Here is a 16,378-nt window from a genome sequence, read left to right as displayed (position 1 = left end):
CAATAATATAATAATTAATATTTAAATATTTAATCTTGTATAAGATCATTCACTGTTAATTGAACTCGTCGATCAGCTGAACAGATTAAGAGCAATGGATTGATCCATCAAAAACGGAATCATCCTGTTTCAGCGATCTCTTGGCGTCGCAGCGGCAGGTAGCGATGATCTCCGAGATGATCCACAACGCCTCCTTGATACACGACGACGTAATCGACCAGCCAGACTTCCGCCGTGGCAAACCTTCAGTGAACGTTGTGTGGAGCCAAAAAGAGGTAAGATCCACGTGTCCTTCCGGCTCAAAGTCCGAGTTCAACGTATTTCAAATTCGGCTGATTCACTAATGATTAACCGTTGATGACGGAGGCGTTCCTCAAAACTAGAATACCTTGAGATATCAACGAAAAAAAATTGTCTAGAGATCAATCCCATTACACGTTTCATATTCGTCAAGGAGAAATAGGTTGTCGATCATTGAACCATTCCTTCTTCTTTTTTCGTCGTTTTGAATATCGTAATATTCAGTTCTATCGATCCTCGCAGATGAAAATAACTGATCTTGATCACGTTTCATTTTTTTAACCAGTTAACTGCGTTCGATGAGTATACACGTCATCTTAACATCAAAATGACACTAATTTCTTCAACGACCAATTCTTTATTTCTTCAGACAAACATGTAATTCTCCTCCGTTTTGCTTTAATTTTTGGTTAGAATATATTATAGGCGCATTTGACCTGCATTAGACGAGTATACACTTCATCATTTGATTTCATTGCGAGCATTATCGGAGATTTCTGAAATTAAATTCCACAGGTAACAAGTTAAGCAATAATTTGTTATGACTTACCTTTTTTACTTTTGGACATAAATAGCCACGAAATCGTCGTACAAGTTGTAAAAATGCTTCAAGTCAAATGAAAAAGCTTCCAATATTTTCTAATACCCGTTGTCTGAATTATGTGATGCGACAATCGGTCAATTGTTACACAAATAATGATTTTCAATTCGAAACTTCTTACTCGCCGATAACTCGATTCCACAGTACTTGGTACAGATGCGAGAGGGCGATTATAGATTCTCCGGTCGATTCGGTATCGGAGCGATCGATTCTCATTCGATTACCGGGCATCATCCGCATTTAGGATTTCACACGATGCACCGTGAATTTCGATACATTGCCGATATGTCCGGGGCACCGATCGATGAAGACAGAAACTCTCTCTCTGAAATACCGGAGGAGGAAGGAGGCTAATGCGATTCACGTCTGCCGCTGTGCCGACCGTGCACGCTTTCTTGGACTGGAACCGGAAACGGGTCGCCTTGGTTTGGTCTGTGCGTACCCGATGCCACGCTTGGCGAGATTTCGAAAAGGAGAATCGTTGGAACGCCTCCTCGCGTGGAGAGAAAATCAATTGCACGATTAACGACGCGCTAGAATGAACGAAACACGAAATTTCCTCGAAAGTTCATCATTCTCCCAATTAGATCGGTCGAAGTAATTTATTTTATGGCTGGGCGCTACGAACCGAATCAAGTAACGACTGTTTTGAAACCCCTACTATGGTTATTGCCACCCTTAACCTCTTGCGCCGGAAATTATTTGAGAGATTTGGCAGAGTCTTGTGCGAAGAATTTTATTTTTATCTATTTTACGCGAATATATACTATAATTTTGTGTATTAAAGACTTTGTGTAGAGTGATACAGTTTAAAATAATCTATTATGTGTGTATGAAATAAGATTGTCGTCACTGGGATCAAGTAATTGGCCTGACGTCAGTAGTTGGACATTTTTTAGGAAAATATAAAAAATTATGTTTTCAAGGGCGGTGTAATTGTAATAGTATGAATATAATACTTCTGACGCAAGTATTGAATTTTTAAAAATATCTATAAAATTTGCATGATATAACTATTTTAAAAAAGCTCGCTTTGTTGCATAATATAAGAAGTTGAAACAGTATTCTTATACATAGTCTCCCCATTTAATAAAGAAATAAGCGTTTACTATTATTCACGCAGAAAATTTTACTGAACTAGTCAACTGCTGGTGCTTTTACTTTAACCGGGCAAAATAAAATGTTGAATTTTTAATCAAATTTGAAAATCATTTGACTAGTCATTGGTCTAGTATTAACACTAGAACTACCAGATTTGTTAAACTAACCTACTCCGGGTTTCTTCTTTTTACAATTATTGAAAAGATAGCAGATGATTATCTGAGAAATTACTACAGAAATTGATTTAGCAATACGCAAACTGAATTGTAGATCAGTGGAAAATCTTAATAGGAATTTCTGTAGAATAATTTCGAAAAGTCAATTCAACTGCTCGATTGTTCTGGTGTTCAAACGTTCGGACGATGATTTATGGGATCGAGCGATTTTTATCTAGCCCTGGCGCACCGTTTGGGTCTATTTCACCCGAAAGCAAGCCTTTGTTGTAAATTACGTTCGTTGCAACACTGTGTAGCAGTGGTTCTTAACCTGTTAACTGTGAAATTTAGTTAAAAAAATCTCTCGTCTTGCGCGGAATAAAATTAAAAAATGAAATGTATAAGGTATTAAAATATAGGATATATTTTAATGAAGAACCGAAGCAAAACAAAGAAGAATTCAATGTTCATGTGAAAAAATTAGGAATTCATCATTGAAAGAATTTCAAGCTTTAAAATGACATATATACTCGTCAAACGTGATTAATACTAGAACATTTGAATCCGTAAAAATGACAAGTTTTAGTTTTCCTATTTTGCAATTATCCTATTGATCTAATTATTCATATCATAGAAGCATTAAATATCCAGAATTATTTTACAAATTAATAATTGCACTTTCATATTATAATGAATGTTTCTAGACATTTAAACAAAAATCTGTTATTCTAATTACTGATATCATAAAAATATGAAATATCCGTTAAATATCCGAAATATTTGTTCCATAAGACTTTTTGTGAGTTTCGATGATTCCACAGAATACTGACTAAGTATTGTACTATATAAATTAATTTGACAATTAACACATTGAATGCTGTGGGGGTCACTGTTGAGCCCCAACTGAATCGAATTACTATAATTCACTCAATTAAACAGAGATTATTCAAAAACATCCCCATATTAGAAATAATTATTCTAAAACATTGAGGTTTAACAAGATAACCGTTGAATAATGATAACCCAGTTCAATCAAATACTTTGATATATTATATTTTTTTCCATTTCGTATATTTTTCTCCGTGAAACCGCTCGATATTCAACGATAATTACTAATCAACAAATAAACTTCCTACTAAACAACGATAATTAATAGTCAGTTTCATTGAAATATGTACATCTAAACAAGATGTAACGTAACTTAATTTACAACTAAATTACATTAATATGTATTCAATAACTGAAATAGGAAATTTAATAATTGTAATTTCTCATTCTTCTCTTTTGATTAAGGAAGCCATAATATAAATTCGTTTCAAAGAAGAAAAAGGAGAAGCTTCAATGATTTCCCTGGTACTTGTACAAGAAAATTGAAATTTGATTATGCAAAACATAATTGCGGATTAGGTTGCAAGCATAAAAAGAATATTGCAAATGAGCATTTTGTAGCGCGAGAAGGTTAACTTACCATATAGCGTTAAGCTATGGTGGTTCCCTTACGAAACTCGCGCATAGCTCCATTCTTCCAGCGAAACTCATCGTTGAATGGTTTCTAATCATACAGATTCATGTGTCAAGACAATAAAATAACACATAATGATCTATTGTTACAAAATATTTATGTAAATGAAGAAAGCATTCTGCCTAGAAATGTTGAAGCGAAAATTAGAATACGTTAGGATAGATACATTAGCATAACAAATAACGGAATCGTTTAAAAAATTTCGAGTTAAATGGTTCCCTGATCTGTCCCATTAAACTGTCCCATTGAACTAGTTTAATTAAGAACACAATAATTACCTGTTAACACGAATCATTGGTTTTGTACTAGTTTTCATATGTAATACATTAAAATTCAAATAGTACCGTTGATTTATTAATCAATAAACGAGTGACGAATAAATTGGATGCACATCAGCGTTTCTTAATTTGGTCACCGTCTTAATGAATTCAATTATATGATTTTAATACATACATTGCCCTATAATTAAATCGCAGATTTTATGTATTTATATAGATACATATAGTATAAGATAAAACAAGATTCACCAAGCTATTTGATTTTAGTTTTTGTAAATTGAACCCTAAAAATTAATATATGCATTTATATCAGGAAATTCGATCTTCATATATTTAAATTATTATCAGACTTTTTTCTATCTTATATGGATCTCGTATATGAACTCGTTTCAAAAATTAAATAACTTTTCATCGTGATATTCATTCATTAGATGAAAGTTGACATAGTATATTTGATAATGACCTAATCATTGATTAGCAATACTAACTCTAGCAATTCACAATAATTTGATACAAAATTGTAGTTAGAAAATAATTTCATTTAATAATAATGCAGCCAAGAAAATTTCTTTCTATTAAATTAATTTTTTCATTTGTCCAAATATACAGATACACTTCGACTGGTATATAGAAGTAATAGATATTTGTAATCGTATGATAAAAATGTTAATATTCATAATAATATTTATGGGACATCCTGTATAACTTACGTCATCTTCCACCTGTATAAATTCAACAGTGTCATCGAAGAACCTGTACCAGACGATCAATACAAAATTAATTGGGTCAACCTTACGGTGTAAATCCACGGTGTAATATATTTCTATCGGGACACACGTGATTCACTGGTGAGCCTGAAAAGTGTGACGGCCTTGACGAGCAAATTAGCGATTTCCAAAGAAATGGAAAGCCGTCAAATGGCCACGAAAGTCCCGTACCGGAGATTGGAAGCATGGCCCGGCTAACCAATTGTGTAACGCCGCCGCATTAACGGAACACTAATTGACAGAACATTTGCTTGTGTATATATAATAGTTATCACCGAGTTACATGCAAATAACGAGGCCGTGAACGAGACAGGGTATGACTCGAGATACATATGACATGTCGAACAATTGGAGAGTATTTGTAGAAATTTGTTAGTCCGAAACATCAAATTTTTCTAGAGGAAGAAGGTTATTTAACGTTATGTTAAACGTTATGTTATAATGATGTCATTTTTTAGTATTATCAGTATTATAGATGACTGATATTATTAATGATTACTTACAAAAGGAGAATTGCACCAATTGTATACTATAGAGTGATAGAAAAAGAGTTTTCAATTTTGGCACTTATAGTGATTTTTATGGACTCTGTGATTGATAATCCGAAAATGTAACAACGTTTAACCTCGTATTATAATATTATTATATAATTATGATAATATGTTTGATAACTTAAACGTATTTATTCACAAAGTAACATTTCAAGTTAAATATTACTGAAAATAATTATTTTATTTAATTGATAATTGAATAAAAGTTTAAAGTAATATTCATTATGATAAACTGAACATTTCGTTTGGGTTGAAAAAGGTTATCCATTATCAAAAAATGTTATCCATAATGCATATTTCTTTTTGCTTCTTATCATATCATATTATTCTTCGAAATAATTGTGTAACAACGGAAGTGGTGATTAAGAAATCGTTAAAATTATTGTGTAGAAGTGAAATCACGTACGGTTCGTTAGTCATGAATTGTTTTTTATTTATTATTTTGGAAACATATTACATGTGTCCGTTGGTTACTCAGTCATTTGAAGCTTGGCTTTCAGTGCTTATAATACATGACTTTTAACTTCAACATTCTTAATGTTTAATCATTTTGTGTACAAGAGTGAATGTTGCAATGTTACAAACAATAATGTGTTATAAGATATTTCATACGTGGTCACGAATCGATTAAACACTAGCAAGATATCAATTTAATTGTGTAGAAGTATTATTTTATTTCTTAATTTTATTTGTGATTTTAATATTATGTTTGATAAATACAAATTTGACAAAAAAATCAAACTTTTAAGTTTAAAGAATAATTCGTTTATTTATTTATATTGAATAGATTTCTTGATAGTTTTAAAGACCCTTCTAAAGAAATTAATATATATTTTATAACACTATAAATATTTCAACATATTTAAATAATCTTTAAAGACATTTTCAGTTTATTTTAAAGAAGTGTCAAACAGAATCTAACTACTTTACATGATAGAGTAAGTCTGTTTACTCCGGAAACTATAAAAAACTTATGATACAGATTTTGCGTTTAATTGAGAAAATGGAATAAGATAAGACTCAAAACATGAAGTGCGGTCAATGATCTTCAACTTAAATGTTGGGAAATCAAACACATTAAAAGTTGGACAGTATAATTGGAGAAATTCATACTTCGTTTATCTCATGGAATCCGTTCTAATCTATATCCCAATGAAAGTGTAATGAGAATGTCTATAACGGCCATCGAAACTCTTTCAACACAGTTCACCTAGTGCGTAGTCTTTTACCACGCATTGAAATCACCAGAAGCAAGTCCACCTGCGCTCGCAATTACATTCCATGAAAATAGTGCGTTTCATAAAACTCTAATAAGAGCACACTTGTAAAAAATGTATAGATTAGTAAAAGCATATTTCGTATTAATTTTTTAGAATTAATGTCGCACTTCAAGTATTTTATAATTAAACATATCGTAAGATAATCTCCAATGATTCGAGCTCAATATCATTTTTCTTTCTTTATTAACGTTATCGATAATTCTTAACCATAAAATATCTTTATTGGTGCAGTGAATAATCCATACAATTATTTAATTATAATTAAGTATGGTTCAATTCGATTTATTGTTGTTTTTATTAATAATTTGATAGTATTCAATAGAATGTTATATTTTTATATGTAAGAATTAGATATTTATATTTAAGGATTTTTGGAGCAATAATCATTAGAATTAGGATTTCTTATATGTTCTGTTACATTCTTTCGTATAATATATTACAAGAATGCCTTATGAACGATCAACTTATCTTGCAACGTCGATTCGTATCATTACTCGGAAGTTATTTTTGAAAGGTAATCGCCAGCTGTTCTGGCTTTTCGCTGGTCTCAATGAGCCGGGGCTGCACCCTGCAGTTGAGCGGGCTGATTCATATACACTTTACGAAATGTACCATTTCGTAATATGGCTGGCGAATGTGTGCGATTTCATCGGTCTCGATTTACTCTGTTTTAAAAACTGAAAGTCTACGTCAAACTGAAAGTTTCTCACCTGCCATGAGTTAGGAATCTACTCTAGATTAATTACTCTATAGATCACTTTATAGATTACTTTATATCACACTATAGTAACTACAATATGAATCAACATTTCTATTATTTAATATTTCATTTATCTTTTTAATAATTATTTACTTATTGAATTCAAATTTTTCTCTACCAAACTTCGAGTTCATATTATTTTATCCTAAAATACAATATTCCCAACAAACAATTGAGTAATTACTCTTTTATGAAATAAATTTGTATCTTCGCAACATCACAATTATTTCTCAAAAAAAGGAAGCCAGTAATCTTGATGTTATCATTTAATAACGTGCAATTTCTTGAAAACTATGACGTTCTTAGTTCAGTAAAAAGCTAGATTGTTGAAATCACGTACCGTGCAACGGCGTGTATCGTCGCGCGTTTGACACGCGTGAAAACGAAACGATGGAGACGGCTCAGCGGATGTGAAACTCGAAATTACGAGGCAGCCTCATCTCGAACCATTGTCACTTGGGACAAATGGCACGCCGTACCACGGCCTTTCGAGCGTCCACCTGTTTGTTCAAGTTAATGACGGAACAAGCTGATCTTTCGGATAGTTAACCGTCCGTCGACATTTCGTGAATTTTACGGGTATTATTCTCATCGTCGTTTCCTGACGGAAAATGTTACAGCGAAAGTTCTTGGAAATGTTTAGGGTGACGCGGAATCTCGGCGTTGAATTGCATTGTTACCAAGAATTCCCGTTTTCTGCGTGTGTTCATTATGAGATTTAAATTTTGCGGTGAATGTTGTTGGAACAATTAACGCTTGAGATAGCATTTTATATTTTCGGACCAAACGAATTGGATGATCCAGTGAATACTTTGAGCTGCGAATTACCTTCACGCGTGGTGAACAATAGATTTTCCCTGGGTGAATTGTCTAATTCGTTTAATGAAACTAACAATTACAAAATATAAATTTTTAAATTGATTCGAAATGATTTAATCATTTAGATAATTTAAATTTAAATGATTTAAACTTAAATGATTTAGATAATTTAAATTGATTGATAATTTTAAGTTGATTCAAGTTGATTTAACGATTTAAATAAATTAGATTTAAACGATTCAAATGATTTAAACGTAAATGATTTAAATGATTTAAATTGATGGATGACTTCAAAGTGATTTAAATTGTTTTAAGTTGCTTCAAATTCCCAAAATTAATGGAACTTTTGTTTCAATTATTTGAACTACTTTCAACTATCGGAATATTAATAAATCCATTCCATAATTATACTCAATTCTATAAGAACTACACAAATCCCAAGCAAGAAATATTTTCCAAAAATTAATTTAAATTACTACCACCACTATATTAGAATTAACAATAGTATCACTATTTCCAATCGAATCATTTCAACACACACATATTAATTACCAAAATCTCACAATTATTACCTCACACATAGTCAATAAATTCGAAACCCCCAAATTCGATTATTCACGTAACGAAAATCGACGGTTACCAATGTGTCGCTAAATAGTCCCTACTGTACAAAATGATTTTTATTTAAAAAATAACAATTTTGTGCAAATAAAGTCCGTTTCTCTATTTACATAACGTTTGAGTCGTAACGCAAAATATCCATTGTCATTGAAAAACTTCGTAATATTCCCATAATGTAAAAATAATACAGCCACCATATGTTTAGCTCTATACCTTCCAACTTTTGTCTGAAGCATTTTTTTTCTATCGCTCATACTTTTTAAGTTATTGAGTTTTGTCCAAGAACCGGCCGCACTGTGCGCCGTGTTGAACGGCTCAAATGGAACACACCGATGAAGTGGAAAACGAATTGCTCATTACGCATGGGAGAAAAAGCGGAACTTTGTAGGCCCCACGGTCGCCGCTGATTAAGTATTAGAGGAACGGTTCACACAAAGAGGCGCAGCTACGCATTCGGAATATAAGATACAGTCACACTTAGAAATAGACGCGCTAGTAAGTAGCTTGTTCGCGGTGTTAAAAGCCATTAAGAAAGTGTGGTTTCAGCGTGTTGTGGCTCGCGTGCAACGCGCCCATCAACACTTTCCTTTGTCGTTTGAACACTAAAGAAAAAACCGCAAGCACACGCACAGTAGCCGTGACAACTTCGACGATCCATTCACCCTTGCAGCTGAAGCCTTCATCATTTGCGCTCGCACACGTCCGACGCTTATTTGCATTCCAATGATACAAATGGTACTTCTTTACATTGTCCTAATTGTCTTTGCACGGATCTGTTTTCACTTTGTAATGAACCGGGAAAACGGACGGTCTGCGAAACGTTTCGGAAACATGAGAGATCGCTAATTGATTATCCCGATTGCCAGGAATTTGATTGACACTAGGTTTTAGGAATATTTAAAACGATAAGTATTCAATGAAATATTTCGTTTGGACATTTAAGAATATTCAAAACGGAAGACGAACTTGAGAACATCCGTTATTTATTTTATAATCGGTAAACATGTTTCGTTTAATATCGTCTTTGTGTCTTGTTCTCTGGATTTGTCAACATTGAATTTATCTGTTTCGAAATATTTATTTCCCTTGATATAATTTACTAAATACGCATTCGATTGTAAGAATTAGATAAAATTTATTTTAGATAATACTTCGTTTTATCAAGATTATTCTATTGTTTCTGGGAAATTGATGTTCGTTGATTTAGATATTGGAAGTTAGAGGTTTACAATTGAACAATTAAATGTAATATTAATAACAATTAGATGACCTAAGAACATTTAAAATTGTTTAAATGCAATATTTAAAGATTAAAGTTTAATATTTTCGTAGGAGAAGAACAATTTATTGCAATAAACGATATTTGAATGATAAAACTTTTATAATTACTCAGGGCTCAGAAACGCAATATTTGAAAATGAATTTTTATATGTAGTATATGCATTCGAATTCGTTCGTTTGACTCGCACACTTTCTGGAACATTCTTTCGTTACCATTAATTAACTTCAAGTACATTTGGAATATTTCAAATTCATTCGGTATGTATGTAAAATCAATAATCTAAAATATTCCGAACATCTTAAACATTTATTCATGATACACATGCACTCATATCCACTCAATACACCCATACCTACATTTTTAATTTAGAGCTTCTAAAGATAAGTCTAAATTTTATAAGAAAAGATATATAATGACCTTCAATATTTAAAGCATCAAATTTTTATATATTTTTCATTTTATTATATCATATCGTATCATTATAATATTATATCATTCTTTATATCATATTCTATGATTAAGAAATAACTTTCATAATGCACAAAATAAAAAAAATCTACTTTCAAATAAACTAAACGATCAACTAGCGAAACAGAAAGGAACAAACTTATATTTTTACAAACTTCTGCAGCGTAAATGAACATCAATATCTTCTTTCTAAAATGGCCGTCTCACGGTGAAAGTTTCTCTTCGAAATACACAGTCGACCAGGTGTTTCGATAATCTATACAATATCTATTAGAAACAACCTAGACGAATATCAATTAGCAGAAAGAAACATTCCAATTAATTTAGCGGATTCCCAACGTATTCGAGGTGTTGCTGTATTCTTTTATGTCACGCTTTCTGTATGCACTTTTACCTTAATCGTGGTCCGAATTATGCTCCCGTACCCGTGAAACTTATAAGACCAACGAAAGAAAGTAGCCGCCTCCGCTAACCAGTCGCAGGCATCCAGCGAACACCGAGTTCTCGGAATAAAATCAAACGGCTAGATCTCTATCGAAGTAAATTAATTAACGCATAACTGCGGCAAGATACGCAATGATCGCCGGGGCAGCATGTTTAGAGAAAATACGGCAGAACGAACGAATAGAATCTTGCAAGAAGTTAATCGGTTCCGTTTCGAAAGATGCACGGTGAAAGGTAACGGTGCGGGAAAATATCTTGATCGTGTAGTCGCTTCATCTTCGTTTCAAGTTTCACTGTAAAATAATCAATGACCTTCATAGTTCAGATTTCAAGTTGTCCCGTTGACTCCTGATAGAATTGTGCAGTGTAAAATTAATTATGAAATATTTAACACGTTTAGTGTCGCATGTAAATACCACGTGAGTCGCTCCGAAGCCAATGCGGTTAAGTCTATTTTTTTATGTTTCCGATTTTTGTAAATTTTAATAGAATGAATAATATTTTTAGTTATCAAAGGATTTACTCGTTTCTTCGTTCTTTTTCTAGGTTAAAAAGTCCTTCTTTTTATAGCTTCTGAATATCTTATTAATCGTATTAATCGGTTGTTCTAATGTTAAACTAGTTCTTCCACTTTAGTTCAATAAAATATTTAATACCATAAAAGTTGCTGTAGTGGAGCCTATAGAGTGTAAAGGGTTAATTATTATCCGTCCAAAAACTCTCTCCATCGATCATTGCTCTCTAACAATCGCATTTCTTTGCAGGTGACGATGGCGGGCGATTATATTCTGGCGATAGTGTCGATTATGATATCGCAACTTCGAAACGACGATGTCACCCTCACTCTTAGTCAGGTAAAACTCGTACTTACCTTCGAACTTTCTATTTTTTTTCATTGATTCTTATATTGGGTTGATGCAGAAACTTTGATGTTTTTTTTGTAAGAAATAAGAAGAAGAGTTCTTAACTGTTCACTGGCTAAATAAAAACTAAGGAAAGGATCCTAATTGTTTGATTTTGATAGTTTTTTGTGAAATGATAGCATACGTGTTCGTAATGATACGTGTAAAATATTAGATGTAGTCACTTAATAGTTTTGTTGATGTAAACAATTAAACTTAAAGTGGGCTCACTGACTGCTTCGTCATTTTTTATTCAAATAACGAATCTTTATTTCATTATTTTATAGAATTATGTCTTCGATATTATTAATTTATCGCATCTTCTTCGAACGTTAACTCGTTCCACACATTTATTGATATTTTAATACGTACGTAAAAGTATTCACGATCCCCCGGATCCTGATATAATCCTGATTATAAGTATTGACAAGTCCAGGTGCTTTCCAGGTCGTGACGGACCTGGTGCAGGGTGAATTTATGCAACTCGGGTCTAAGGAGACGGAGAACGAGAGATTCGCGCACTACCTCACGAAAACATATCGCAAGACGGCCAGTTTGATCGCCAATTCTTTGAAAGCTGTAAGTTCGAAACGGTTGCGTACGATTTAACACTAAAACTACCGAGCAGTTAAATTGACATTTTGAAATTCGTCTATAAAAACTCGAAAAGTGTATCTATTGAAACTTTAATTGATTTACAATTCGGTTTGCGCGTTGCTAAACCAATTTCTTTAATCATTTCTTAGAGTGGCATCTGTTACCTTTATAATCATTGCAAAAAGGAGACATCAGGATTGGGTCATTTTGACCCGTCTGGTAGTTTTAGTGTTAATTTGAGTTTATGATAAAAAGGAGCCGTTTTGTGGTAGGTGGCCATGTTAGGAGGCGCTGACGATCAGCTGGCGGAACTAGCTTTCCAGTATGGTAGAAATGTTGGTTTGGCGTTTCAATTAGTTGACGATCTTTTGGATTTTGTCTCGACATTAGAAGCAATGGGCAAGCCCACCGCGGCTGACCTTAAACTCGGTCTTGCGACTGCTCCAGTTCTTTTTGCATGTGAACGGGTAAGATTGAGTCCAATACTTAGAACGAAAGTAGTATTAGAAAATATATTAAACGACGAAGAAATAGAAAATGTTTTAGGTTTCCATTTTTCAAATACTGAGATTCAAATTTTTTAGTGTTTATTTTTTATTATTGATTTCAGTGATAGTACTATGTAAAAATCTGCCTGAATAAGTAATAGTCGTTTCTATGCAGTTTATTTTTAGCAAAATGTTATATCTTCTGTACTTTAATTACCACCTTGAACTCGAAACTTTCTAAAATAAGACTTATGTAATTCTCCTTGTGACCGTGGATATATGCAAGATCAACATAATAACAAAAATCTAAATTCAAAGTAGAAATACAGTATTTGTTGTTTGGAATAATATTTATTTACAAATTTTTATGGTAGAAGAAACAAGTTACGCAGATGAAAATATTTATGACGAACGTGTAATCAATGATCATAATTGAGAAATTTAGTCGTTACAAATAATAAGATCAATGAGTTGTAATTAAAATATAAATTTATCGCAGAGAAATTAGAAAAATGCTATATTAATTTAATTCTAATTTATTAACGTTTTCTAATTTATTAATGTTCTCTAGTGAAAACTAACACTTCAGATCGCAGAAAGTTAATATTCTTTCAAGTACAATCATTTTTCTTTTTGTTACAGTATCCAGAATTAAATGCAATGATCATGCGCCGGTTTCAAGAGCCAGGGGACGTTGAAAAAGCTTTCGAGCTGGTACACAAGTCACAAGGTCTCGATCAGACGAGATTTCTAGCCCGGAAGCATTGCGTAGAAGCCGTGAAACTCGCACAATCCTTAGCTGAAAGTCCATACCAAAAAGGTTTGCAGGTCGTCTGCGATTTAGTACTCAATCGTATGAAGTAGTGATGTGAGAATTCACGATCGTTACGCGAAAGAGAAATGAGTAATGTAGTCGTGAACAGTTGATGTCAGCACTGGTCGCTAACATTGTCAACCGAAAGTTTTATCGGAAAGAAAAGATAGGAAGTACCTTCGATACGTCAAGCTGATAACTAGGGCAAATATGAAAACCGAGAAGTTCATGGTATTCCTTAAAAATACCTGGTGCGTGTTCAAAACACGCAACGAATGTGTTCTATCGATTATCACTGAAGATACTTGCACTTTTATAGAAACTTGTCCGTTTACAACTTGCAAGTTTAAAATGGTTATTGTTAGAAAATCTTACTAGAGAATTGTTCGAACTATTTTATAAAACCGAGAAAGTTGATGAATAACGGGAAATTATTTTTATAAATTTTCATATAGGAAGTTGCGAAGTTTGATGATGATTATTGTCAGTGTGACAATGTTGAAACATGCATAACGTTATCATTGATATTATCTTGGAATTAATCGTTTCAATTTTTTCTTGCATATATTTTCCCGTTGGCAGTATGTGTTCAATTATTCGCGGAATAATGGAGACGATCGATCATGAAGTCCTTAGGTATATTTTGCAAAAGAGAGAGAGAGAGACGCACCGTATAAAAAATGTAAAAAAACGAGCGGCAATGTTTATTTCGCTCAACAGCACACATATTACCTGATTTTTATGGATATTGTTAATCATAACTGTAAATAAAATAATGTGTAGGATTAGTTAAACTATATTAGAACTGGTAACTCTTCCTGATTGTTCTCTTACCGATGGATAGGCTGAAATGTTTTTGGTATGTCAATAATGAGATCACTAAATTAAATCATATTCTTATAAATTACACGCTTAAAGATATCACAAACAAAGTTTATCACGTAATGAGGGAATAGATTTTGCGGAACAATTTTTGTATTCTTTTTTTTATAAACAATATAGATTCTTTTATTATACAAGCACATGACAATATTGATAAGACATGTAATATTTCAAGAACAACAATCGCAAGAGTATCAGTACTAAACAATAGTATAATTTAATGTCTTGTTGAAAATGTGCGAAGAATGTCTACCAAAGAAGACTTTATAGTCTTGATTCTTTCGCTCATTTCATAAAAATGAATTCTGACTCATCAAGTATTGTAGGAATTATTTCGAATTGGCATATTATATACAACTGAAACTAGTAGGTGTTTATATTATTGTGAAATTAACCATAATTTTTAATTGAAAGGTTTTCAATGATAATTAAATACCATCTTCTACAAGTTTTTTTTACCTTGATAGTTGCAAAAGATGCTCAAAATATTATTTACTATATATGTAACTGAACATATAGGAATAAATGTATAATAACTTTTATTTATAACGTGAATTAATGTATATAATTGCTCTGTAAGGTAACAAAAATCACTGCTGTAAGATTATTAATAAAAAATACTGCAAACATGTAATTACGATCAAATGTAGATTTAAGTTAGGATAAAAATTGGGACAGCAAAGAGAAAGTAAATGAAGCTCTCGATCTCCTGCGTAAACACGACTTTTATTTATAAAACATCTGGATCTGTGTATATTGCAGTGAAAATTTTATTGTTTCAAACTAGAAAACAGTTTATACATATATACATATATATACAAATAATTTATTTATGACCATTAACTAAGTATGGAAGTGAATACCTTTGACAGTAGTCTTATAAACGAGCTGCACTGTATAAATGTACTGGTACTATAAAAAGAACAATGGAATGTTGTTTATATGTAAACATGCAATTGTAAATATGCGATTTTTTGTAAGCACGCTCTAGATGCATAATTTTCAATGTTGATAATAGGGAAAATTTCAGAATTACATCAAAGTGGAATTTTTCTAGCTTAATTAGATCGATTAGCTTCATTATTACTAAATTGTAAACCATAAGGTTTAATATTTTATTTGTTGTGTTGGGATCACTAAATCCATGTTATAAAAATTATATACTATAATACCTTTTTAATATAAACGTTATACGAAAGTCTGTTTCTTTTTTTAAAGTCTTCATTTAGTCATTGTAAATTATTGGACCCTAAAATATTTAATAAAAACCTTTATCCCTCAATAATTTATAAAATAAAACAAGCTTTCTTTAAATAAATTTGAATACTTGTCACTGTTATAATTGTATTCCTACATTCTTTTGCAAGCCCTAACATACTGGTTCATAACATGCATTAATTTGTACTTTATACTCTTAAATTTTAATACATAATATATACAAAATGAGTTTAGAGCTTTAGATAGATAGTTTTATTAGAATTAGAAAATAATTAAATACTATATATTTTGCTTGAAAAACGTGAGTTACATTTATTGAAAAGATGAAGTCATTCTCTTTTTCATCTGAAATCTATTCTCTTATTAGTACAATATTCGATATATTATACGATTCAATTGCGTAATACCACTAAATATTTCCATACAAGAAAGATACTCATTTCGGCTGGTAATTTTGAATCCATGGAAGCAAAGTAGACATCTGTTTTGATCGACGGGTATTCGGTCGGAAAAGCAAACATAGATGTC

At 32.0% G+C, this 16,378-nt stretch overlaps 1 protein-coding gene across 2 annotated transcripts in view; it reads left to right on the top strand.

The window, feature by feature from the left end:
* qless (decaprenyl diphosphate synthase subunit 1 qless) overlaps positions 1–15,830 on the top strand; it is an 85,243-nt gene extending 69,413 nt beyond the window's left edge. For both annotated transcript variants that reach the window (XM_031973579.2, XM_031973580.2), the window contains exons 4-8: positions 134–275; positions 11,714–11,803; positions 12,299–12,430; positions 12,721–12,915; positions 13,579–15,830. In XM_031973579.2, the coding sequence (XP_031829439.1) occupies positions 134–275; positions 11,714–11,803; positions 12,299–12,430; positions 12,721–12,915; positions 13,579–13,800 (781 nt within the window). In that variant the 3' untranslated portion in view covers positions 13,801–15,830. The remainder of the gene's footprint in view (positions 1–133; positions 276–11,713; positions 11,804–12,298; positions 12,431–12,720; positions 12,916–13,578) is intronic.
* The last annotated feature ends 548 nt before the right edge of the window (positions 15,831–16,378 follow it).

Source organism: Nomia melanderi, chromosome 13 (genome assembly GCF_051020985.1).
Source record: "Nomia melanderi isolate GNS246 chromosome 13, iyNomMela1, whole genome shotgun sequence".
NCBI lineage: Eukaryota > Metazoa > Arthropoda > Insecta > Hymenoptera > Halictidae > Nomia > Nomia melanderi.
Note: the sequence above shows the minus strand (reverse complement) of the source record. Positions and strands in the feature narration are given on the sequence as shown.